Source organism: Ovis aries, chromosome 3, assembly GCF_016772045.2.
Source record: "Ovis aries strain OAR_USU_Benz2616 breed Rambouillet chromosome 3, ARS-UI_Ramb_v3.0, whole genome shotgun sequence".
NCBI classification, from domain to species: domain Eukaryota; kingdom Metazoa; phylum Chordata; class Mammalia; order Artiodactyla; family Bovidae; genus Ovis; species Ovis aries.
In genome coordinates, this window is record NC_056056.1 from 149,117,178 (window position 1) to 149,137,845 (window position 20,668).

The 20,668-nt window shown below is 38.1% G+C and overlaps 1 protein-coding gene across 3 annotated transcripts in view; it reads left to right on the forward strand.

Annotated features, from left to right (window-relative positions):
• PTPRR (protein tyrosine phosphatase receptor type R) overlaps positions 1-20,668 on the forward strand; it is a 278,703-nt gene that overhangs the window by 201,229 nt on the left and 56,806 nt on the right. For all 3 annotated transcript variants that reach the window (XM_004006456.6, XM_060412780.1, XM_042246912.1), the window contains one exon: positions 17,772-17,958. In XM_004006456.6, the coding sequence (XP_004006505.2) occupies positions 17,772-17,958 (187 nt within the window). The remainder of the gene's footprint in view (positions 1-17,771; positions 17,959-20,668) is intronic.

Consider the following 20,668-nt stretch of genomic DNA (forward strand, 5'->3'; position numbering starts at 1 on the left):
TCCTTCAGAATGGACTGGTTGGGTGATAGTTACTATCAATACAGCATGGATGAACCCTGAAAACATTTTGCTAAGTGAAAGAAGTCAGATTCAAAAGTCCATATGTTGTATGATTCCATTTATAAGAAGTGTCCAAAATAGGCCAATTTCATAGACACAGAAAGTAGATTAGTGGTTTCCAGGGACTTTGGAAAAGGAGGAATGGGGGATAACTGCTAGTGCATAGAGGTCCTTTTGTGGCTGAGGAAAACATTATACACTTGACCATTGAACAGCACAGATTTCAATTGCACAGGTCCACTTACACATGGATTTTATTTTCATTAAATACACGGATTCTCCTGCGTTGTTCAAGGGACAGCTGAAAAATTGATTATTGTGCTATTTACGCAACACACAAACTACACTAAAAACTACTGAACTGTGCGCTAAACAAGTGAGCTTTCATACTTGAAGTTTGTAAAGTATACCTCAATAAAAAGGAGAAAATATATAACTTTAATTTTATATCAAAGTGTTGGTTATTTCTAGAAAATTAGTTGGATGGTGCTTCTGACATTTTTTCACTTTATTTGAATTGGTTGAAATGTGCTAATTTAGAACATTTTTATTTATGGAAAAGGAAAGGGATGTATTTCCTACCACAAGTATAAAAGTATCCTTTACATGACAAATTTCAGTTCACTCTTAAAAATGTGTATGGCATTTTGCATTCCAGAAATATTTATTTTTTACCAGTCCATCTGCTCCTTGAACATCATAAAGATAATAAAGCACAGTATCCAAAGAACTCTTTGCTTCATCTGATATGCATGATATCTCTTCTTGGGCGAATGGCTATTCTGTTTTAAAGCTCTTGCACTTACTCCATCTGACAGTAGATAAGAGAAGGCCCAGAAATAAAAATGAATTATTATGAGCGGCATCAGATCAACAAACCCCAGTTACCTGAGGGGGGAAGGCTTATTTTAAGTTTTAGCAACATGGTTCAATCACTGTTTTTCAGTCTCTCAGTCGTGTTTGACTCTCTGCGATCCCGTGGTCTGTAGCACGCCAGGCTTCCCTGGCCTTCACCAAATCCCAGAGCCTGCTCATACTCATGTCCATTGAGTCAGTGATGCCATCCAAACATCCTCATCCTCTGTCATTCCCTTCTCTTCCTGCCTTCAATCTTTCCTAGCATCGGGGTCTTTTCCAGTGAGTCAGTTCTTCACATCAGTTGGCCAAAGTATTGGAGCTTCAGCTTCAGCATCAGTCCTTCCAGTGAATATTCAGCACTGATTTCCTTTGAGATTGACTGGTTTGATCTCCTTGCTGTCCAAGGGACTCTCAAGAGTCTTCTCTAGCACCACAGTTCAAAAGTATTAATTCTTTGGCTCTCAGCCTTCTTTATGGTCCAGCTCTCACATCCGTACATGACTACTGGTAAAACCACAGCTTTGACTAGACAGGCCTTTGTCAGCGAAGTAATGTCTCTGCTTTTAAATAGGCTCTAGGTTTGTCATAACTTTTCTTCCAAGGAGCCAGCGTCTTTTAATTTCATGGCTGCAGTCACAATCTGCAGTGATTTTGGAGCCCCCCCAAAATAAGGTCTGTCACTGATTCCATTGTTCCCCATCTATTTGGCATGAAGTGATGGGACCGGATGCCATGATCTTCATTTTTTGAATGTCGAGTTTTAAGTCAGCTTTTTCACTCTCCTCTTTCACTTTCATCAAGAGGCTTTTCAGTTCCTCTTTGCCTTCTGCCATAAGAGTGGTGTCATCTGCATATCTGAGGTTATTGGTATTTCTCCCAGCAATCTTAATTCCAGCTTGTGCTTCATCCGGTCCAGCATTTTGCATGATGTAGTCTGCATATAAGTTAAATAAGCAAAGTCACAATATACAGCCTTGACAGACTCCTTTCCCAGTTTGGAACCAGTCCATTGTTCCATGTCTGGTTCTAACTGTTTGTTCTTGACCTGCATACAGATTTCTCAGGAGGCAGGTAAGGTGGTCTGGTATTTCCATCTCTTTAAGAATTTTCCACAGTTTGTTGTGATCCACACAGTCAAAGGCTTTGGTGTAGTCAATAAAGCAGAAGTAGATGTTTTTCTGGAATTCTCTTGCTTTTTCTATGATCCAACAGATGTTGGCAATTTGATCTCTGGGTCCTCTTCCTTCTCTAAATCCAGTTTGAACATCTCAGTTCACATACTGTTGAAGCTTAGCTTGGAGAATTTTGAGCATTACTTTGCTAGCGTGTGAAATTAGTGCAAATGGTGCGGTAGTTTACACATTCTTTGGCATTGCCCTTCTTTGGGATTGAAATGAAAACTCACCTTTTCCAGTCCTGTGGCCACTGCTGAGTTTTCCAAATTTGCTGGCATATTGAGTGCAGCACTTTTTCAGTATCCTCTTTTAAGATTTTAAATAGCTCAGCTGGTATTCCATCACCTCCACTAGCTTTGTTCATATTGATGAACAAAGGCCCACTTGACTTCACACTCAAGATGTCTAGCTTTAGGTGAGTGATCACACCACCATGGTTATCTGGGTCATTAAAGTCTTTTTTGTATAGTTTTTTATTGAGCAATTAGCAACACTGTTCAATAATTTATTTTATTTTTGGAGGGTTTTTTTTTAGATCTTTTTTTTGATGTGGACCATTTTTAAAGTCTTTATTGAATTTGTTAAAATGCTTGTTTATATTCTAGTTTTTTGGCCATGAGGCCTGCAGGATCTTAGCTCCCTGACCAGGGATCGAACCTCCACCCCCAGCATTGGAAGACCAAGTCTTAACTGCTGGATCACCAGGGAAATCCCAGTTCAATAATTTATATTTAAACATCTATCCTATACTAGGCATGACTGATACCATAACTGTGTATTTACATTGGCAAGAATGAGATCATCGTGATCAAGTGCTACTCCTCTTCATTGCTCACTAACACAATGCTTCCAGGTAATTGAGGTGTTCCTTCCACCTGAGAAATGGTGACACTTTAGATACAGTCCATGGCCCCAGAGTAACCCTGCAAAGTCATTTACTCTTCTCTGGCCAAGAGGAAACAACTCCCTACTCCTAAATTCCAAGGTGAAAGGCCAGTGATTTTAGATGGCCACCGTCATCCTGGTTTATTCCTAGAACATTTGAACTGACCAAAGCCCATGGCTGCATTGCTGGGTGGTGCACTTTTAAATGAACACTGAACAAACACAGGAATGTATATTTAAATAAATTACTGTTCCTGGGTAAACATTTGGGGAAGCTCTGGAGGCAGTAGATTTTCATAATTTTGACTGAGTTCACTTTAGGTAAAAAGAGAGCATGATGGGCTCCAGTGAATGGTTTAAAACATCTGCTTCTTACATCAAATAACTGAGAAGGACTTCTGGAAGCTTTCAGATAGGCTTTAAATTTAATTACTTTTTTAATAAATCTAATTCCTTCCATTAAACGTGAAGCTTTTCTTTGTGAAATTTCAATTTTACAAATGTTCTCCTCCAGTGATTAAAAAGAATTTTAAGGGCTTGGTATAAAGTAATGTGTTCTTAAAAATATATGTAAATGTTTTCTGCCCTTGAAACTTCCTATGCATGATACTATTCCATAACAGACAGAAAAATATTTGAATATTTTTTGTAACTTTCTTTCCTGAGAGGTACTATCAACATTCACTCTAGGGGACTTCCACGGTGGCTCAGTGGTAAGGAATTCACCTGCCAATGCAGGAGATGTGGGTTTGATCCCTGGTCCAGGAAGATCCCACATGCCACTGTGCAACTAAGCCCGTGTGCCACAACTGCTGAGCCCGTGTGCCACAGCTGCTGAGCCCGTGTGCCACAGCTACTGAAGTGCAAGTGCCCTAGAGCTCATGCTCCACAACCAGAGAAGCCAGTATGCTGCGCCTAGAGAGCAGGCCCCACTCTCGCAGCTAGAGAAGAGCCCGTGCAGCAGCAAAGACCCAGAACAGCCAAAAGTAAAATAAATTAATTAATTTTTTTAATTAAAAAGAAAGCATTCACTCTAACTGCAGTCAGAGGTGAAAATAGAGTCTTACTACGTTTTTGCAGTTAGAGTCTCTTACATACAGACTTAGCAGTGCCAGACACGTTGGTTTATAGTTTTATTTCATAGTGTACCACTGAGGTAAAAAATTATGCCTTCATTGCTAGTTAGAACTTAAAAAGTAGTCTTAAACTAGAAAGCAGCCAATTTCCATCAGGATTGTAGAGTTTGGTTTTTAAAACTTAGGTTGAACCACCAGATGTTGTTTAAAAAAAAAAGCTGAAGATACTGAGAAGTTATGTATATAGATTTTTTGATGATTGGCATTTCAGCTGGGCTCTATGGATGACTGTAATCATGTGTGTCATTTGAGATCTTGAAAGTAATTGAATGTATTTAATTCAGTTGTAATGTTCTTTACCGAAAGAGTTCTTTGGTAATTGGTTGCTTTAAAGTGACACAGAGTTATTAATTGTACTATGTTACTTAGAAACCATCATTGTGTGAGTGTCTTGTATGTGTATGTTTTTGTACATAAATCTGCCAAAATTCAAAGAAAGATATTTCATTTCAAAAAGGATGGTTTATTCATTGAGGCTTATTAATGTTTCCTCAGCATCATCTTTTTCTTAATGTATGAGCTTGGAAAAACTAAACTTGGGGACTAAAATTAGAGCTACCATCATTTTGTTCTTTTGTTAAAAGGGAAACAGCCTCCTCACCATGAGTGACAGTCAAAACAATAACAAATGCCAAAAAAAAAAAGAGTAAAAAAATTAATCATACTTGGATACAAGACAAAGCACTACTTTTTTTTTTCTTTTCTACCAACAGAATCACCATAGCACATTAGGATATTAATGCTCAGACTTCACTGATATTCATTAAGACTCAAACTAAATACCTACTGTAATGTTTACCGTACCTAGATAAGCTTGGCTTCTCCATTCTAAATTTTCAAATTCCTGTCTAACATCATTCCCCACCTCCTTTGTTTTCAGGGAGTTGAAAAAGCTAGCAGAGCACAGTGACTACACATAGCATTACCCTCACCAATTCACTTGCAACTATTTATACATGCAAATGACAAACATGTTGCTTTCCATGTGTTTAAGACTAGACACAGAGGGAAGAGTAAAGTCAAATTCTTTGCCCTCAAGGAATTCACACTTTAGGGTAAATCCTTTCTAGTGAATATAATATTACTGAGACATTTTGGGGGAAAAAATTGTTAAGAGGATTCCAAGGATAGAGACCATAGCATTTGGGCAACTGGATCTGAAAGAACTGGGGCAAACCCATTTCAGGCATAGAAAGCAGCGTGGTAGGTTGATTGACCTGCCTGGAGCACAGATCTAGATAAGGATGCCAGAGGAGATGAGGCTGGGGAAACGCATAGGGAATAAATGAGAAAGCATTTTATGTCCAAGGGCAGCTATGTGTGGGTTTTATTATCATATTGCCAGCGTGTCAAACATCATTTTGATGAAATCTGGAAGAAAATGTATTGGACTAGGAGATTTTAGTTAGGAAAGTTTGCTAGGAATCTACTACATAGATCAGAGCAAGATATGAAGAGGGTCTGAGCTAATTCAATGTCAGTGAGCGTGAGTCTTCACGCTTCTTCCATGTTCTTTCTATCCAGTGATTTATCCAAACTCAGAGATTTTGAGTTAGTTTTTAAGACTTCTTGACCTAAAAAATAATCACAAAGTGAAGTGAAGTGAAAGTTGCTCAGTCATGTCCAACTCTTTGTGACCCCATGGATTGTATAGTCTATGGGATTCTCTAGGCCAAAATACTGGAGTGGGTAGCCATTCCCTTCTCCAGGAGATCTTCCCAACCCAGGGATCGAACCCAGGTCTCCCACCTTGCAAGTGGATTCTTTACCAGCTGAGCCACCAAGGAAGCCCATGGAAATACACAAACATTAGATTTAAAGATGTTCATTTGCAGTCCAGTTTATAATGGTGAAAATCTGAAAACAACTTCTTGTCCAAAAACAAGGTATTGGTTAGAGAGAGAGAAGTCACTCAGTCATGTCTGACTCTTGGCAGCCCCATGAACTGTAGCCTACCATGCTCCTCCGTCCATGGGATTTTTCAGGCAAGAGTACTGAAGTGGGTTGCCACTTCCTTCTCCAGGGGATCTTTCCAACCCAGGGATTGAACCCAGGATTCCCACATTGTAGGCAGATACTTTACCATCTGAGCCACCAGGGAAGCCTCTGGTATTGGTTAAGTAAACTATGATACATCCATCCAGTGGAGTACTATGGAATCTTTGCAATTAATGTTCAAGTAAATTTGAAGACACAGGACATTCAAAATATGTTTAGTTAAATAAAAAGCAAGTCATAATGAATATGTAGAAAAAAAAATCTAGATTTTTTCATGCATGTTACATGTATAAAACTTAAAGGACAGATACTTCAAATGTTATTAACAATTACTCTTAGTGTTTGTATTATAGGATAGTTTTCTTTTTGTTATTTATATTTTTAATTTTTATAGTGATGCATTATTTTTGAATCTGAAAAAAGTTATTAATTTTAAGGATAAGTGGTAAGAATCTTAAGGGCTTGCGGAATGAAAAATGGTCCCAACTTAGGTGACCACTGACTTTGCATATGTAATGCTGCTACTGACTCTCCATCACTAACCAGCTTCCTGAGCTTACCTTCTTCAAACGTGTATCAGTGTATGCCGTTTACTCCCAGGCAGTCATGGCATGGAGTGCAATAAGAATTCCCATGTTACCATTATTAACTATTATAGTCATTCATATATTATGTGCCAGTTAGTAGGCTAGAAATGTTTGCATATTTTTGCTTCTTTACCTTTTATCTTGTGAACCAATCCCATGTGTTTTATTATTATCCCTATTTGCAAATGAAGGAGTCTAAGGCTGAAAAAGCTTAAGTGAACTGCAGAACACTGATTGAAACTCAGATTCCAAGGTCAGTGCTCAAAGAACAATGTAACAAGTTCAATTTATTTTTTTTACTGATTGTTTTGATTTTTACTTTTTATAATTAAAAAGGGTGTAGTAAACTTTGCCTCATGCTGTACGTATGTAAAAGGTCAGATATCATTGTATGAATTAAAAATATTTAATCCCTCAAAAAGAACAAGAATATTCTACCTAGTGAAATAGGTACTTTCAAGTAGGGAAATCAATCATTTCTCACACCAAAAAATATTCTCTACATTATAAGATTTTTCTTCTTACTTCAGAGCAAAATTGATTTGTCATCTTCCTGGGTCTGATGTCTTTCATACTTAACATATGTCTTTCCTTTGGGGAATTTTATTATAGATGGTCGCAATACCTAATCATTCATTTCAGCTTGTAGATATTAGTAATACTGTATTTATGTCACCATTTAATTTTCCAAGAGCTCTGAATTTAATTCACAGTTTAAATTGGGTCAGGAAGATCCCCTAGAGAAGGAAATGGCAACCCACTCCAGTATTCTTGCCTGGCGAATCCCATGGACAGAGGAGTCTGGTGGGCTACAGTCTATGGGGTCGCAGTCAGACACAACTAAGTGACTTCACTTTCATTTTAAATTAGCATTAAAATTAAAATTAGCATCCATATCCTCTATTGTTTTTAATTGCCTTCGTGATCCGGGATGAGGGTTAGCACTATATATAATTTATTTAAAGGTAAAGAAATGGAGGGAAACAGCAAACTATTCATTTACTATCATAACCTGTGGAACTTAAAAATCATAGAATCTGGAGTTTCAGAGAACTGTGGAGGCCAGTCAATCTAAAGGAATTCTATTTCTTTATTTCCATGTTTTTCCTTTGTTATTCAAATGAGTTAAAACTTCTTTTTCTTTCATTTTTATTAGAAATCTTCTTGAAAACTAAATATGTGGACAAATTTGATGAGCAAAGTGAACTAAGAAAAATCAAGTTGGTGGTCATGGATCTTAAGATCACCTTTACAATCAAGCACTTCCCTGGTGGCTCAGAGGTTAAAGCGTCTGCCTCCAATGTGGGAGACCTGGGTTCAATCCCTGGGTTGGGAAGATCCCCTGGAGAAGGAAATGGCAACCCACTCCAGTATTGTTGCCTGGAGTCCCACGGACTGAGGAGCCTGGTGGGTTGCAGTCCACGGAGTCACAAAGAGTCGGACACGACTGAGTGACTTTACTTACTTACTTACTATCAAGCATAGTTTATTTGTGATCACTGTGATTATAACACACGATGAACAAGTTGGCCTGAAGGTCTCAGACTCAGATTTGGAGAAGACTTCGGTGTTCAACTTCTTGCTTCTCACCAAGTTGAATTAGATGTGTACACTGATAAAGACAGCTCTGAAAAAATCTTGCTTATTTTTGACAGAACCAAGAAAAAAAATAAGATTGAGAAAGCTCTCAAAGAGCTGTTTGCCTTCATTCTGTATGAAGTTCTTATAATCTTTTGATGCATATTTTTCCGTTCCCATTTCAAGTACTTTGAGATAAGCAGCTGCCACGATTTCCCACTGAAACATAATTTCATAATCTAGTAGTTTCAGAAGTACATCTTCCTGGACTCCAGGCAAAAGGATCACTGTCTCTTTTTGTTCTCTTACTCGCATTTCCATTCTTTACTGGGTGTGAAATGAGGGGCCATGCTGGAAGTCTAGTGTTCTTGGTGGTCGCAATACTGCAAAAAGAGCAGCCATATGTGAGGGTTAGAGTATGGTCACAATACTGGAAACTGGCTTTTCTGCCTAAATCCAGCTTCTAAAACCCAGCCTATTGCCCCAACTACCAGGGAAATAAATGCCTCATTTCTGAGTTAGTCCAACATTCAACTTCTTGTATTTTTAGCCTGCATTTTCTTTTCACCTCTTGGTCTTTAGGAGCAGCAAGGCAAAAATTGAAAAATCTCAACAGAGTTGTTTATATTCTCTTGTTGAAATGAATGTGTAGCTCTGGTCCATAATATTTATACAAGTTTTCCTTTTTACTTAATTGTAATTAACATGCTGTTTATTGCATTCCTTTTACCTTTCCTTAAGAATTTGCTTTTTCCTTCAATTGTTTGCATCGGTATCTTTTGAATTTCCTCCTTCTTATTTATTTTTTGGCATAAATAAAAATTGGTGCTACAGTGGGAGCTTGATAACACTTTTTATTATGTTCCCTTTTGTCCAAGAGCAATCATGAGACATAAAAAAGGTCTAAACAGTTTGTCCAGAGTTATGTTACAAAAAAAGAGACAAAGTTTTTAATAAGACTTTGTGTTCTTGGTTTTCCGCATCAGTTTTTATTAAAGGGCCAGATTTCCTTCAGTTATTTCTGTTGATTCTGCTGATTTTTTTCTCTAAATCTTTTAGACTTTTTTCCTGTCCCTTAATTTAAATTTTCTCTTAATTTCTTATATCTGTTTTGTCTTCTTTTTGAAATGTCTTTCTGATTCTGGCCTCATGTCTTACCATTTGGCTTATGGAGCCGAGACATAACTAAGAAATGTACACATTTTTAAGTTGATTCTACTGATTTTATTTCCTAATTCCTCTATATTTCAGTTGACCTAAATATTGTTTATTCCTCAAAAATAAGAGTTAACCAAAGTGGAGACCAAGCTCATGACATCCTCTGGCAGTACTTTATGGCCAGGGTACACGAGCCCTCACGATAAGGCCTGTGTTTTGTGGAAAGTGTTTTCTATCAGGTCAACAGCCTGTGCCATTTTGACTCCATAGTTAAACTTTGAGACATGTCTGAGATGTTGAGGTAGAATGGTCTGGAACTGCCTAGGGTTCAGGGGAAATGGATTTGCCGTAATAAAATGAAAAAAAGAAACAGGTTATCAAGAAGGATGTATTTTGCTTTAGTGATGAAGTATAGATTCTATCCGCTGGTTTCAAAATGTTAAAGTTAACCTCAGTAAAACAATTTTTGAGTTTTTGTAGTGATCTCTTAAAACAAATCCCTTAGAGAAGTATTAGAAGGTGAGCGTTATATAGAACTTTATTCATTACGACCCAAATTAAACACTGGCCAAGCATCTCTTTTTATAAGCAGTTTGCTTAAACTATCTGATTAACCCTTATAATAATCATCTGAAGTTGGTACACTGAATTATTTATTTCACAAAAGAGAAGGAAATTGAGATGTACAAAGTCTAGCCAGACCAAAAGTCCACCACAGGCTCATGGGAGAGGCAGGATTTGAGCCCGGACAAGCATGACTGTAAAGACTGAATTTGTGACTTGAAAATTATACTGTTTCCACATTATACTTCAATAATCCTATCTTTGGGCTTCCCCCAGTGGTTCAGTGGTAAAGAATCCACCAGCAATGCAAGAGCCATAGGACATGTGGGTTTGATCCCGGGTCGAGAAGATCCCCTGGAGGAAGGCAAGGCAACCCACTCCAGTATTTTTGCCTGGAGAATCCCGTGGACAGAGGAGTCTGGCTGGCTACAGTCCATAAGGTCACAAAGAGTCAAACACCACTAAAGCGACTTAGCAGCATCAATCCTGACTTTGCTACCAGCAACTGACCCCAGCTCTACATAGGGCACTGCACAGACTAACACAAAGTGCCCGCCTTATCTTGCTTTTGTGTGGCAAAGCAGAAAGAGCTTGGGTTCTATGTTCTAACATGGGTTGAATCTTTAGTCTGCTATCATGTTCCTATTAGTTATTTCTTCACCTATGAAATGAGGGAAAATAAGACCTCAGAGAGCTGCTCTAAAAGTTGAGGTATCACATGTGAAAATGCTTAGAACAGTGCTTGGCAGGTAGTAGATGTTTAAGAAATAGTATTTGTTTCCTTTCTTCCTTCCCTTGCCGAACAAAAGTCATTCTTCCTGACCAAGTCAGTTTGTATGAAAATGCTTTCTTGGCTCTCAGTTTATCACAGAATCTGTACAAAAAATTTTTTAATTTATTTATTTTTAATAGAAGGATAATTGGTTTACAATATTGTGTTGGTTTCTGCCATACATCAATAAGAATCAGCCGCAGGATACAAATTTTGCACATTAGATCAAAAGGACATAAAACAAGGATCCCAAAGACGTTTAATCCTCCACGTTTGGGCAGAGTATGCCGCGAGAAGCCAAAATAGAAGCTGATATAACTCGATGCTCTGAATTCTCTCTTTTCTGGATTCGGGCAGTCTTTTTATACTCTTGTTTCTGTGACTCTTGCTTCTCTCTCAGCTCTCCTACGTGACCCTGCCCCCCAGTTCCAAAATACATCTTACACAACAGAACTCTAGTTCAGACTGCTGATACGTGATTTCTCAAAGATGCCTTATCATTTCCTGCTCCCACACTTTTGTTTTCCTGCCAGACTCTGTCTCTGAAATAACTGTCTACTCAAAATTTATCTTTTATCTTCAAGACCCAACTCAATTCATTCTCGTTCATACATCTGCTCTGATCACTCTTGTTGGAAGAGACCTTGCTTTCTACTAAACCATTATCTAATAGCACTGAGTGTTCCTCAGTTGGCAGGTTGCAGACACTTCTGTGTTTTAGGGATGAAAATGGACTGAACAGAATAGTGGTTTTAAAGGGCGTCTGATCAGAAGTCCCTTAAGCCACCTCTCCCAGCTCCTTATTCAACTATCTATGTAACCAGCAAAGTCAAATTCTTACAAATATAGTAAAATCTAAGGCCAATAGGCAAACTATTATCAGAATTAGGAATTTCTGCAATCTAAAGGCCAAAAGAACTGGACTGAGAAACTTTAAAACCACTTTCCCACTAAAAATAGATTAAAATTCTTGGCCTGAATGTAGAACCACCCTCTGCTCCCTCTCAACTACTTATCTCCTACTCAGAAACACAGGAGCTCTGTCAGTCACCACTGACAGACACCAAAAGGGCAAACCTGGTGGGAGCAACCATCATTTTATGGGGTGGCCGTTATGCTATCCCCTAATCCCTAATACAATGATTCAGAAGAGTTAAAAATAATAACAGGAACTAGAAAAGTTTTCTTAGGAACATGCTCAAAAAAGGCAGGTAGTAAATATTAAATTTTGAAGTCGGATGTAGGGTTTGGGGAAGTGTGAATTTGATAAGTTCAGTTCAGTCTCTCAGTCGTGTCCAACTCTTTGCGACCCCATGGACTACAGCACGCCAGGCTTCCCTGTCCATCACCAACTCCCAGAGCTTGTTCAAACTCATGTCCATCGAGTCAGTGATGCCATCCAACCAGCTCATCCTCTGTCGTCTCCTTCTCCTTTCAGTTATAACATAAACATGTACTAACTATGTGATATGAAATATGATGACTATTAACGCTGGTCTATGGTATATTTGAAAGCTTTTAAGAGAGTAGATCCAAGAGTTCCCATCACCAGGAAAAAACTTTTTTTGGTATCTATTCGAGATAATGGATGTTAACTAAGCTTATTGTTAATCACTTTAATATATGTAAGTCAAATCATTATGCAATATGCCTTAAACTTAATACAATGCTATGAGAAGGGGACGACAGGGGATGAGATGATTGGATGGCATCACTGACTCAAGGGACATGGGTTTGGGTGGACTCCAGGAGTTGATGGTGGACAGGGAGGCCTGGCATGCTGCGGTTCATGGGGTCACAAAGAGTCGGACACGACTGAGCAACTGAACTGAGCTGAACTGATATATCAATCGTGTCTCAATAAAACTGGGGAGAGAAGACAGATATGAGGCTAGACACAAAATTAATGAGAAATTATTTATTTAATGTTGATAAACTTACAGTGAAACTATATTTATGAACTCTTTAAACAACATAATAGCTGAAACATATAAAGTAAAAAATTATTAGAAATATAATGAGATATAACAAACACAATTCTGTGAAAGACTCACATATCTATTTCAAGCTATAAGAAATCCAGTAGGAAAAAAGCAAGAAAAAAATAGATCAGAATAGTATTTTTAAGAATAATCAAAATATAATATATAATGTGATAGATATGTATATATGTACATATACATGATATGTAGACATATTTATCAATAGATCCATGGATAGTAGCCAAACCAGCTGCCAGTAAAAGCATGTATGAAATATTTAGAAAATTTTATTATAGTTTTTGTCTCAAAGAAAACATCCAGAAATTCCAACAATTAGAAATCTAGTCCATCCTGATTTCTATGTACATTTCATGTACTAGATATTAATAAGGAAAATGAGTGGGCAAACAGCTAAATTACCCTGGAGTTAAAGCAAGAATTAAAACTACAACTACGAACCGTTTAGAAATTAATGAAAATGACAGCATTATATATCAAAATGTAGAGCGACACCAAAGCTGCAACTGGAAGCAGATTCATAAGAGGAAAGAACTGATATATTTTTGTTTAATGAACTTTTTGTTGTGTGTTCTAATAATTTTCCGTTTCTTAAAATTAAGCCCTAACCACTTCAGCGTTTCTGGATGTAGTACTTCATACACATTAAACACCATTTAAAGGAAGTAGTATGCTACACTGAGCCAGACATGCCTGCGAGTGTCCAGGAGTCTCTGGCAGAGGCGTGGGTCAACAGTGGCCTGCTGCGGGGTCAGGGGCACTGAATACAATGGTATGACTGAGCGACTGAACTGAACTTGAACTGAACTATCTGCTTGTATTCTCTTTCCTTGGGTTTATTTGGGCTTGTATATGCCAGCTTTTCTTTTTCCTGGAACAATAACCACTTGGCACCAAATTTGATCACCTGAAACACGCCTCAGTTCAGCGCAGTTCAGTCGCTCAGTCATGTCTGACTCTTTGCAACCCCATGAATCGCAGCACGCCAGGCCTCCCTGTCCATCACCAACTCCCAGAGTTCACCCAAATTCACGTCCATCGAGTCAGTGACGCCGTCCAGCCATCTCATCTTCTGTCGTCCCCTTCTCCTCCTGCCCCTCAATCCCTCCCAGCATCAGAGCCTTTTCCAATGAGTCAACTCTTCTCATGAGGTGGCCAAAGTACCGGAGTTTCAGCTTTAGCATCATTCCTTCCAAAGAACACCCAGGATTGATCTCCTTTAGAATGAACTGGTTGGATCTCCTTGCAGTCCAAGGGACTCTCAACAGTCTTCTCCAACACCATAGTTCAAAAGCACCAATTCTTCGGCACTCAGCTTTCTTCACAGTCCAACTCTCACATCCATACATGACCACTGGAAAAACCATAGCCTTGACTAGATGGATCTTTGTTGGCAAAGTAATGTCTGTTCTTTTCAATTTGCTGTCTAGGTTGGTCATAACTTTCCTTCCAAGGAGTAAGCGTCTTTTAATTTCACGGCTGCAATCACCATCTGCAGTGATTTTGGAGCCCCCCAAAATAAAGTCTGACACTGTTTCCACTGTTTCCCCATCTATTTCCCATGAAGTGATGGGACCAGATGCCACGATATTAGTTTTCTGAATATTGAGCTTTAAGAAAACTTTTTCACTCTCCTCTTTCACTTTCATTAAGAGACTTTTTAGTTCATCTTCATTTTCTTCCATAAGGGTAGTATCATCTGCATATCTGAGGTTATTGGTATTTCTCCCGGCAATCTTTTGATTCCAGCCTGTGCTTCTTGCAGCCCAGTGTTTCTCATGATGTGCTCTGCATGTAAGTTAAATAAGCAGGGTGACAATATACAGCCTTGACGTACTCCTTTTCCTATTTGGAACCAGTCTATTGTTCCATGTCCAGTTCTAATTCTTGCTTCCTGACCTGCATATAGGTTTCTCAAAAGGCAGGTCAGGTGGTCTGGAATTCCCATCTTTTAGAATTTTCCACAGTTTATTGTGATCCACACAGTCAAAGGCTTTGGCATAGTCAATAAAGCAGAAATAGATGTTTTTCTGGAACTCTCTTGCTTTTTCCATGATCCAGCAGATGTTGGCAATTTGATCTCTGGTTCCTCTGCCTTTTCTAAAACCAGCTTGAACATCTGGAAGTTCACGATTCACGTATTCTTGAAACCTGGCTTGAAGAATTTTGAGCGTTACTTTACTAGCATGTGTGATGAGTGCAATTGTGCGGTAGTTTGAGCATTCTTTGGCATTGCCTTTCTTTAGGATTGGAATGAAACTGACCTTTTCCAGTCCTGTGCCCACTGCCGAGTTTTCCAAATTTGCTGGCATTTTGAGTGCAGCACTTTCACAACATCATCTTTCAGGATTTGAAACAGCTCAACTGGAATTCCATCACCTCCACTAACTTTGTTCGTAGTGATGCTTTCCAAGGCCCACTTGACTTCACATTTCAGGAAGTCTGGTTCTAAGTGAGTGATCACACTATCGTGATTATCTGGGTCATGAAGATCTTTTTTGTACAGTTCTGTGTATTCTTGCCACCTCTTCTTAATATCTTCTGCTTCTGTTAGGTCCATACCATTTCTGTCCTTTATCAAGCCCATCTTTGCATGAAATGTTCCCTTGGTATCTCTAATTTTCTTGAAGAGATCTCTAGTCTTTCCCATTCTGCTGTTTTCAGGGGACACACATCTCAGTCCCCTTTAAATTTAAAAATTCTTTAAATACACTCTCTGACCTTGACTCTCAGTTGTTCAGTTGCTCATTCGTGTCTGACTGTTTGTGATCCTATGGACTGCAGCATGCAAACCTTCCCTGTCCATAAACAATCCCCAGAACTTACTCATACTCATGTCCATCAAGTCGGTGATGCCATCCAACCATCTCATCCTCTGTCATCCCCTTCTCTTCCCACCCTCAATCTTTCCCAGCCTCAGGGTCTTTTCCAAAGAGTCAGTTCTTCACATCAGGGGGCCAAAGTATTGTACCTTCAGCTTCAGCATCAGTCCTTGCAATGAATATTCAGGATTAATTTCCTTTACGATTGACTGGTTTGGTCTCCTTGCAGTGCAAGGGACTCTCAAGAGTCACCACCAACACTACAGTTCAGAAGCATCACTTCTTTGGTACTCAGCTTTCTTTACTGTCCACCTTTCACATCCTTCCATGACTACTGGAAAAACCACAGCTTGGATTAGATGGACATTTGTCAAGAAAGTAATATCTTTGCTTTTTAATATGCTGTCTAGATTGGTCATAGCTTTTATTCCAAAGAGCAGGCATCCTTTAATTTCATGGCTGCAGTCACCATCTGCAGTGATTTTGGAGCCCAAGAAAATAAAGTCTGTCACTGTTTCCATTGTTTCCCCATCTATTTGCCATGAAATGATGGGACCGGATGCCATGATCTTCATTTTTTGAATGTTGAGCTTTAAGTCAGCTTTTTCACTCTCTCATCAAGAGGCTTTTTAGTTCCTCTTCACTTTCTCCCATAAGGGTGGTGTCATCTGCATATCTGAGGTTATTGATATTTCCCCTGGCATTCTTAATTCCAGCCTTTGCTTCATCCAGCCCAGCATTTCACATGATGTAGTCTACATATAAGTTAAATAAGCATGGTGACAATATACAGCCTTGACAATATACCTCCTTTCCCAATTTGGAACTGGTCTGTTGTTCCGTGTCTGGTTCCTACTGTTGCTTCTTGACCTGCATACAGATTTCTCAGGAGGCAGGTAAGGTGGTCTAGTATTCACATCTCCTTAAGAATTTTCCCCAGTTTGTTGTGATACACACAGTCAAAGGCCTTGGCATAGTCAATAAAGCAGAAGTAGATGTTTCTCTGGAATTTTCTTGCTTTTTCTATGTTCCAGCAGATGTTGGCAATTTGATCTCTGGTCCCTCTGCCTTTTCTAAATCCAGTTTGAACATCTGGAAGTTCTTGGTTTACATACTATTGAAGCCTGGCTTAGAGAATTTTGGAGCATTACTTTGCCAGCGTGTGCGATGAGTACAATTGTGCAGTAGTTTGAACGTTCTTTGGCATTGCCTTTCTTTGGGATTGGAAAGAAAACTGACCCTTTCCAGTCCTATGGCCACTGTTGAGTTTTCCAGATTTGCTGGCATATTGAGTGCAGCACTTTAATGTGCTATTTGACCCTTAACACATGCTGTTTGATTCCATACAGCTAATGTTAGTAAGAGGCACTCACGCCTTCTGTTCAGGACATAGGGAGCCTTTATATGTTGAAAGAACCACACCTTGCCTCCCGACAAGAAGGAAATCACAGAGAGAGGTTCAATTGTAATTTAGTATAAGGGTCTGTGATCTTCCTACTGTAAGTTTATTACAGAATTAAATATATACATATGTAAGTACATACATATATGCTACATGCATAATAGGACAACATATATACGTATGTATACAGAATGAAAAAGTTATCTTTTAGGAATTTACCAGAAACTATTAAAAAATACATTTTGAACTTTTAAATTGTTTCAATGGCAATCATTAGAACTAAAATAAAAAGATTGTTTTTCTCCTCTAAGCTTCCTGTGTTTAGTAAAATCATAAAGTATAGTATATTGATATCAAAAATATTAGCTAGGGTGGGTACAGAATTTTTATACTGGACTCTCAGACATACAGATAAAGTAGGCTTATGTTACATCTTATTTCTCAATTCAAATGCTATATTTACTTTTCCTAAATTTTTCACTTAATTTATTAGCCATCTTATTCATTTATTAGCCATCTTATTATTTCCATAGCAGCTATATCCCTTAATAAACTATAGTTCATTTTCTCAGTTCAGAGTGGTTTCTCCAACAACAAAACTGTCAGTTTGCTTTAGAGAAGCTACAGTAATTGCTATCATCAATTATGGTACCCTAAAAGAAGGTCCTTATTTCTATAATAGTTCTCACTGAATGTGTATATCCAGGAAGACAAACTGATCTGCTGAAAACAATCCATACAGTGTTTAAACCTAATAGCATTTTCCTCCAATGTAGGCGAGGGTCCAACGTATCTCTTACATTGGACATGAGTAGCTTGGGCAATGTTGAACCCTTTGTGGCCATACCAACCCCGCGGGAGAAGGTAGCTATGGAGTACCTGCAATCAGCCAGCCGAATTCTCACAAGGTCGCAGCTGAGGGACGTCGTGGCAAGTTCACATTTACTCCAAAGTGAATTCATGGTAAGCCTGCTGTTTGTTATTCACTCTTCAGGAGGCATTTTGATATTCTAGCCATTAGAGGCACATTCTAAAATGACACTGTCAGCTCAGAGTAAAATGGTTACAGTTCTAAAGGTTAAGTGCAAAGATTTCAGGTCCACCCTGCATCTCATCAACTACTGGGGAGTGTTCAAACTAGGACGTAATACCTAAATTAAGGCAGAGGGTATAGAAGCTGGCCAGGCAAAGACGTAGCAAAAAGGAGCTGACCATTCCAGGATGACAGAGCAGGCTTGCTTGTCACTATTCGGGGAATTAAATTGTTCAATTTGACAGGAGCATTAAAATTAAGGTGGGAAGTAACAAAAATTGAGCCTCGGATATAAAACAAATCTAAGACTTAATATGTTACTAAAGGTTTGGATTTATCTTGTGTTTAAAAAATATTACTATCCAGTTAGGGAGTTTGGAATCGAGAGGTACACACTGCTGTCTTTTAAATGGAGAACCAACAAGGACCTACTGTATAGCACAGGGAACTCTGCTCAATGTTATGTGGCAGGCCTGGATGCGAGGGAGCTTCGGGGAAAATGGGTACATGTATATGCATGGCTGAGTCCCTTTGCTGTTCACCTGAAACCATCACAACATTGTTAACGGGCTGTACTCCAATATAAAATAAAAAGTTTTAAAAAATTGCTATCAGCAGTAGGGTCTGCATTAGAAAGAGGTATTTTGGAGACTCTAGAGATTATCCTGTGAAGCTGCGATTACTCAAAACTAAAGTAGCAGTGAAAATTGGAAGAGTCCATAGGAGTCTACAAGAAGTGGCCTTAATGAGGTAAGTCAGCCAAGGAAAAGGGAGGTTAGGAACAACACCCCCATTTTTAGACTTAGCAACAGGGTACATGTAGTGCCTTTTAATGAAATAAGAAACACAAAAGGAAGACTGAATGTAGGCTAAAAATAATGGTGAGTTTCATTCAGCTAAAGATGATGATGACCCATTGTTGTTGCTGGTGATAACTTAATGCATAAAACACATTTTATCCAGAGAGCATGGAGACACATTAGACGTTCTTAGGTCCAACTGTTTCCCAAGGGGAATATCCATTTTATAGAACCACTTGCATCTTAAAGCAGTTGTACATTTTAAGCCATATCCATTGGGTATAATGAATTGAACACTCTGAGGTGTTACTCAGGTGTTTGCAACCACCCTTTCCTGAGCCAGCCATAGGTTTGATCTATTACTTTCATCACCTATTAAGTGTCCAATGTAAAATATTAAGCATGCAGTTTTAAAATTAGACTTTATAGTATGTCATCTCTTTATGTATGAAAAAAATGAAACCTGGGAGGATAAACAAGCCAATCCATGATCATGTAAGTGGCCAAAGGTATGTTTCTCGAACTGCAGATGGCTCTTTGCAATGAGATAAGCCTTTAACATAGACTACTTCCCTGAAAGGGAAGATGAGGTCAACAAGGAATAGAGAGAGAATGCTGGAAGATGATAAATTGTGTATGTCAGAAAACAAGAAAGAATGGGAGGAATGGAGCTAATCACAGCTTTGCCAAAACAGACTAACCTGTTTGAAATTACTAAGCATGAACAAGTGGTTTCTATTGAACAGTTAACAATTTTCCTTACTTTGGTAACTTGAAACTGTGAACTTATTTAGTTGGAGCAAAGAACAGGAATATATTATAAATATCTAAAATAATGCAAGTTTCAGAAATGATGTTTTTAAAGTAAGCTACTCCTCTCTATGGACCAAGTATTAAATTCATAGTGTAGTCAGGCTTTTCTTGAATTTTCAGATTGCCTGAAAACAAGGACTATTTAAATACATTTGTAGATAAGTTCTTTCGTTTCAATGAATACTAGGCTGTCAAGTTTTATTTTCTTTTGAGAAAGTGTAGGTAACAAAAATATTATTTTATGTGATCCAGGGATAAAAGGTATTTTAATTTACATTTATCTAAGCAATCCTCTGCAGAATTTTAAGTTAGAGAACATACCGTTTTGTATAATCAACTCCTTAAAAATTTGTTTAGAAACTTTTGAAAAATTTGGCTTATTGTTTCCTTTGTTCCAGTCAGCATCAGATGCTCACCTTTTAGGTCTAACATATAGAGTGACTCTTGCTCTAATTGTTCCCTCCTCCATCATTTGGCATATATTCTGACTTAATAAATATATTTGTATTCTTGTTAATTGCTAGAAGACAGTGTCTAAATGCCCTTCACTACAAATATTGCATTTACAACCAGAAATGGAACAGTAAAATTAAAAACCATTTCTTAATACAAAAATGCATCATATCATTATTACTTAAATCAACAAAAATGCCCTTTATATTTACCATTTGAGGGGAAGTTTTTCATAATCCTAAAAGAGTCACAATTAATGTTAAGACAGAATCTATCATAATAAAAAAATTTAGTATTAAATCTACACAAAGATTGGAAGAAATCTAAATACACTGTTGAAAAAATTTTCAGCCAGCTGTTTATAAATTTCCAGCAATTATGTCAGAACAGGATTCTTAAAACCTAACCAAACTTTTCTATGTCTCTTTAAAAACTACATATTGAATAATACTATCTAACACACAAAGCCATTTCTTAGAGTCAGCTTGTCAGGGTGCAGCTGATGTGTTTAGGAAAGGAAGGGTGTTGGCAAACCAGAGGTGTTAGTCTGTTTTTTTATAAATGACTTTGAAGT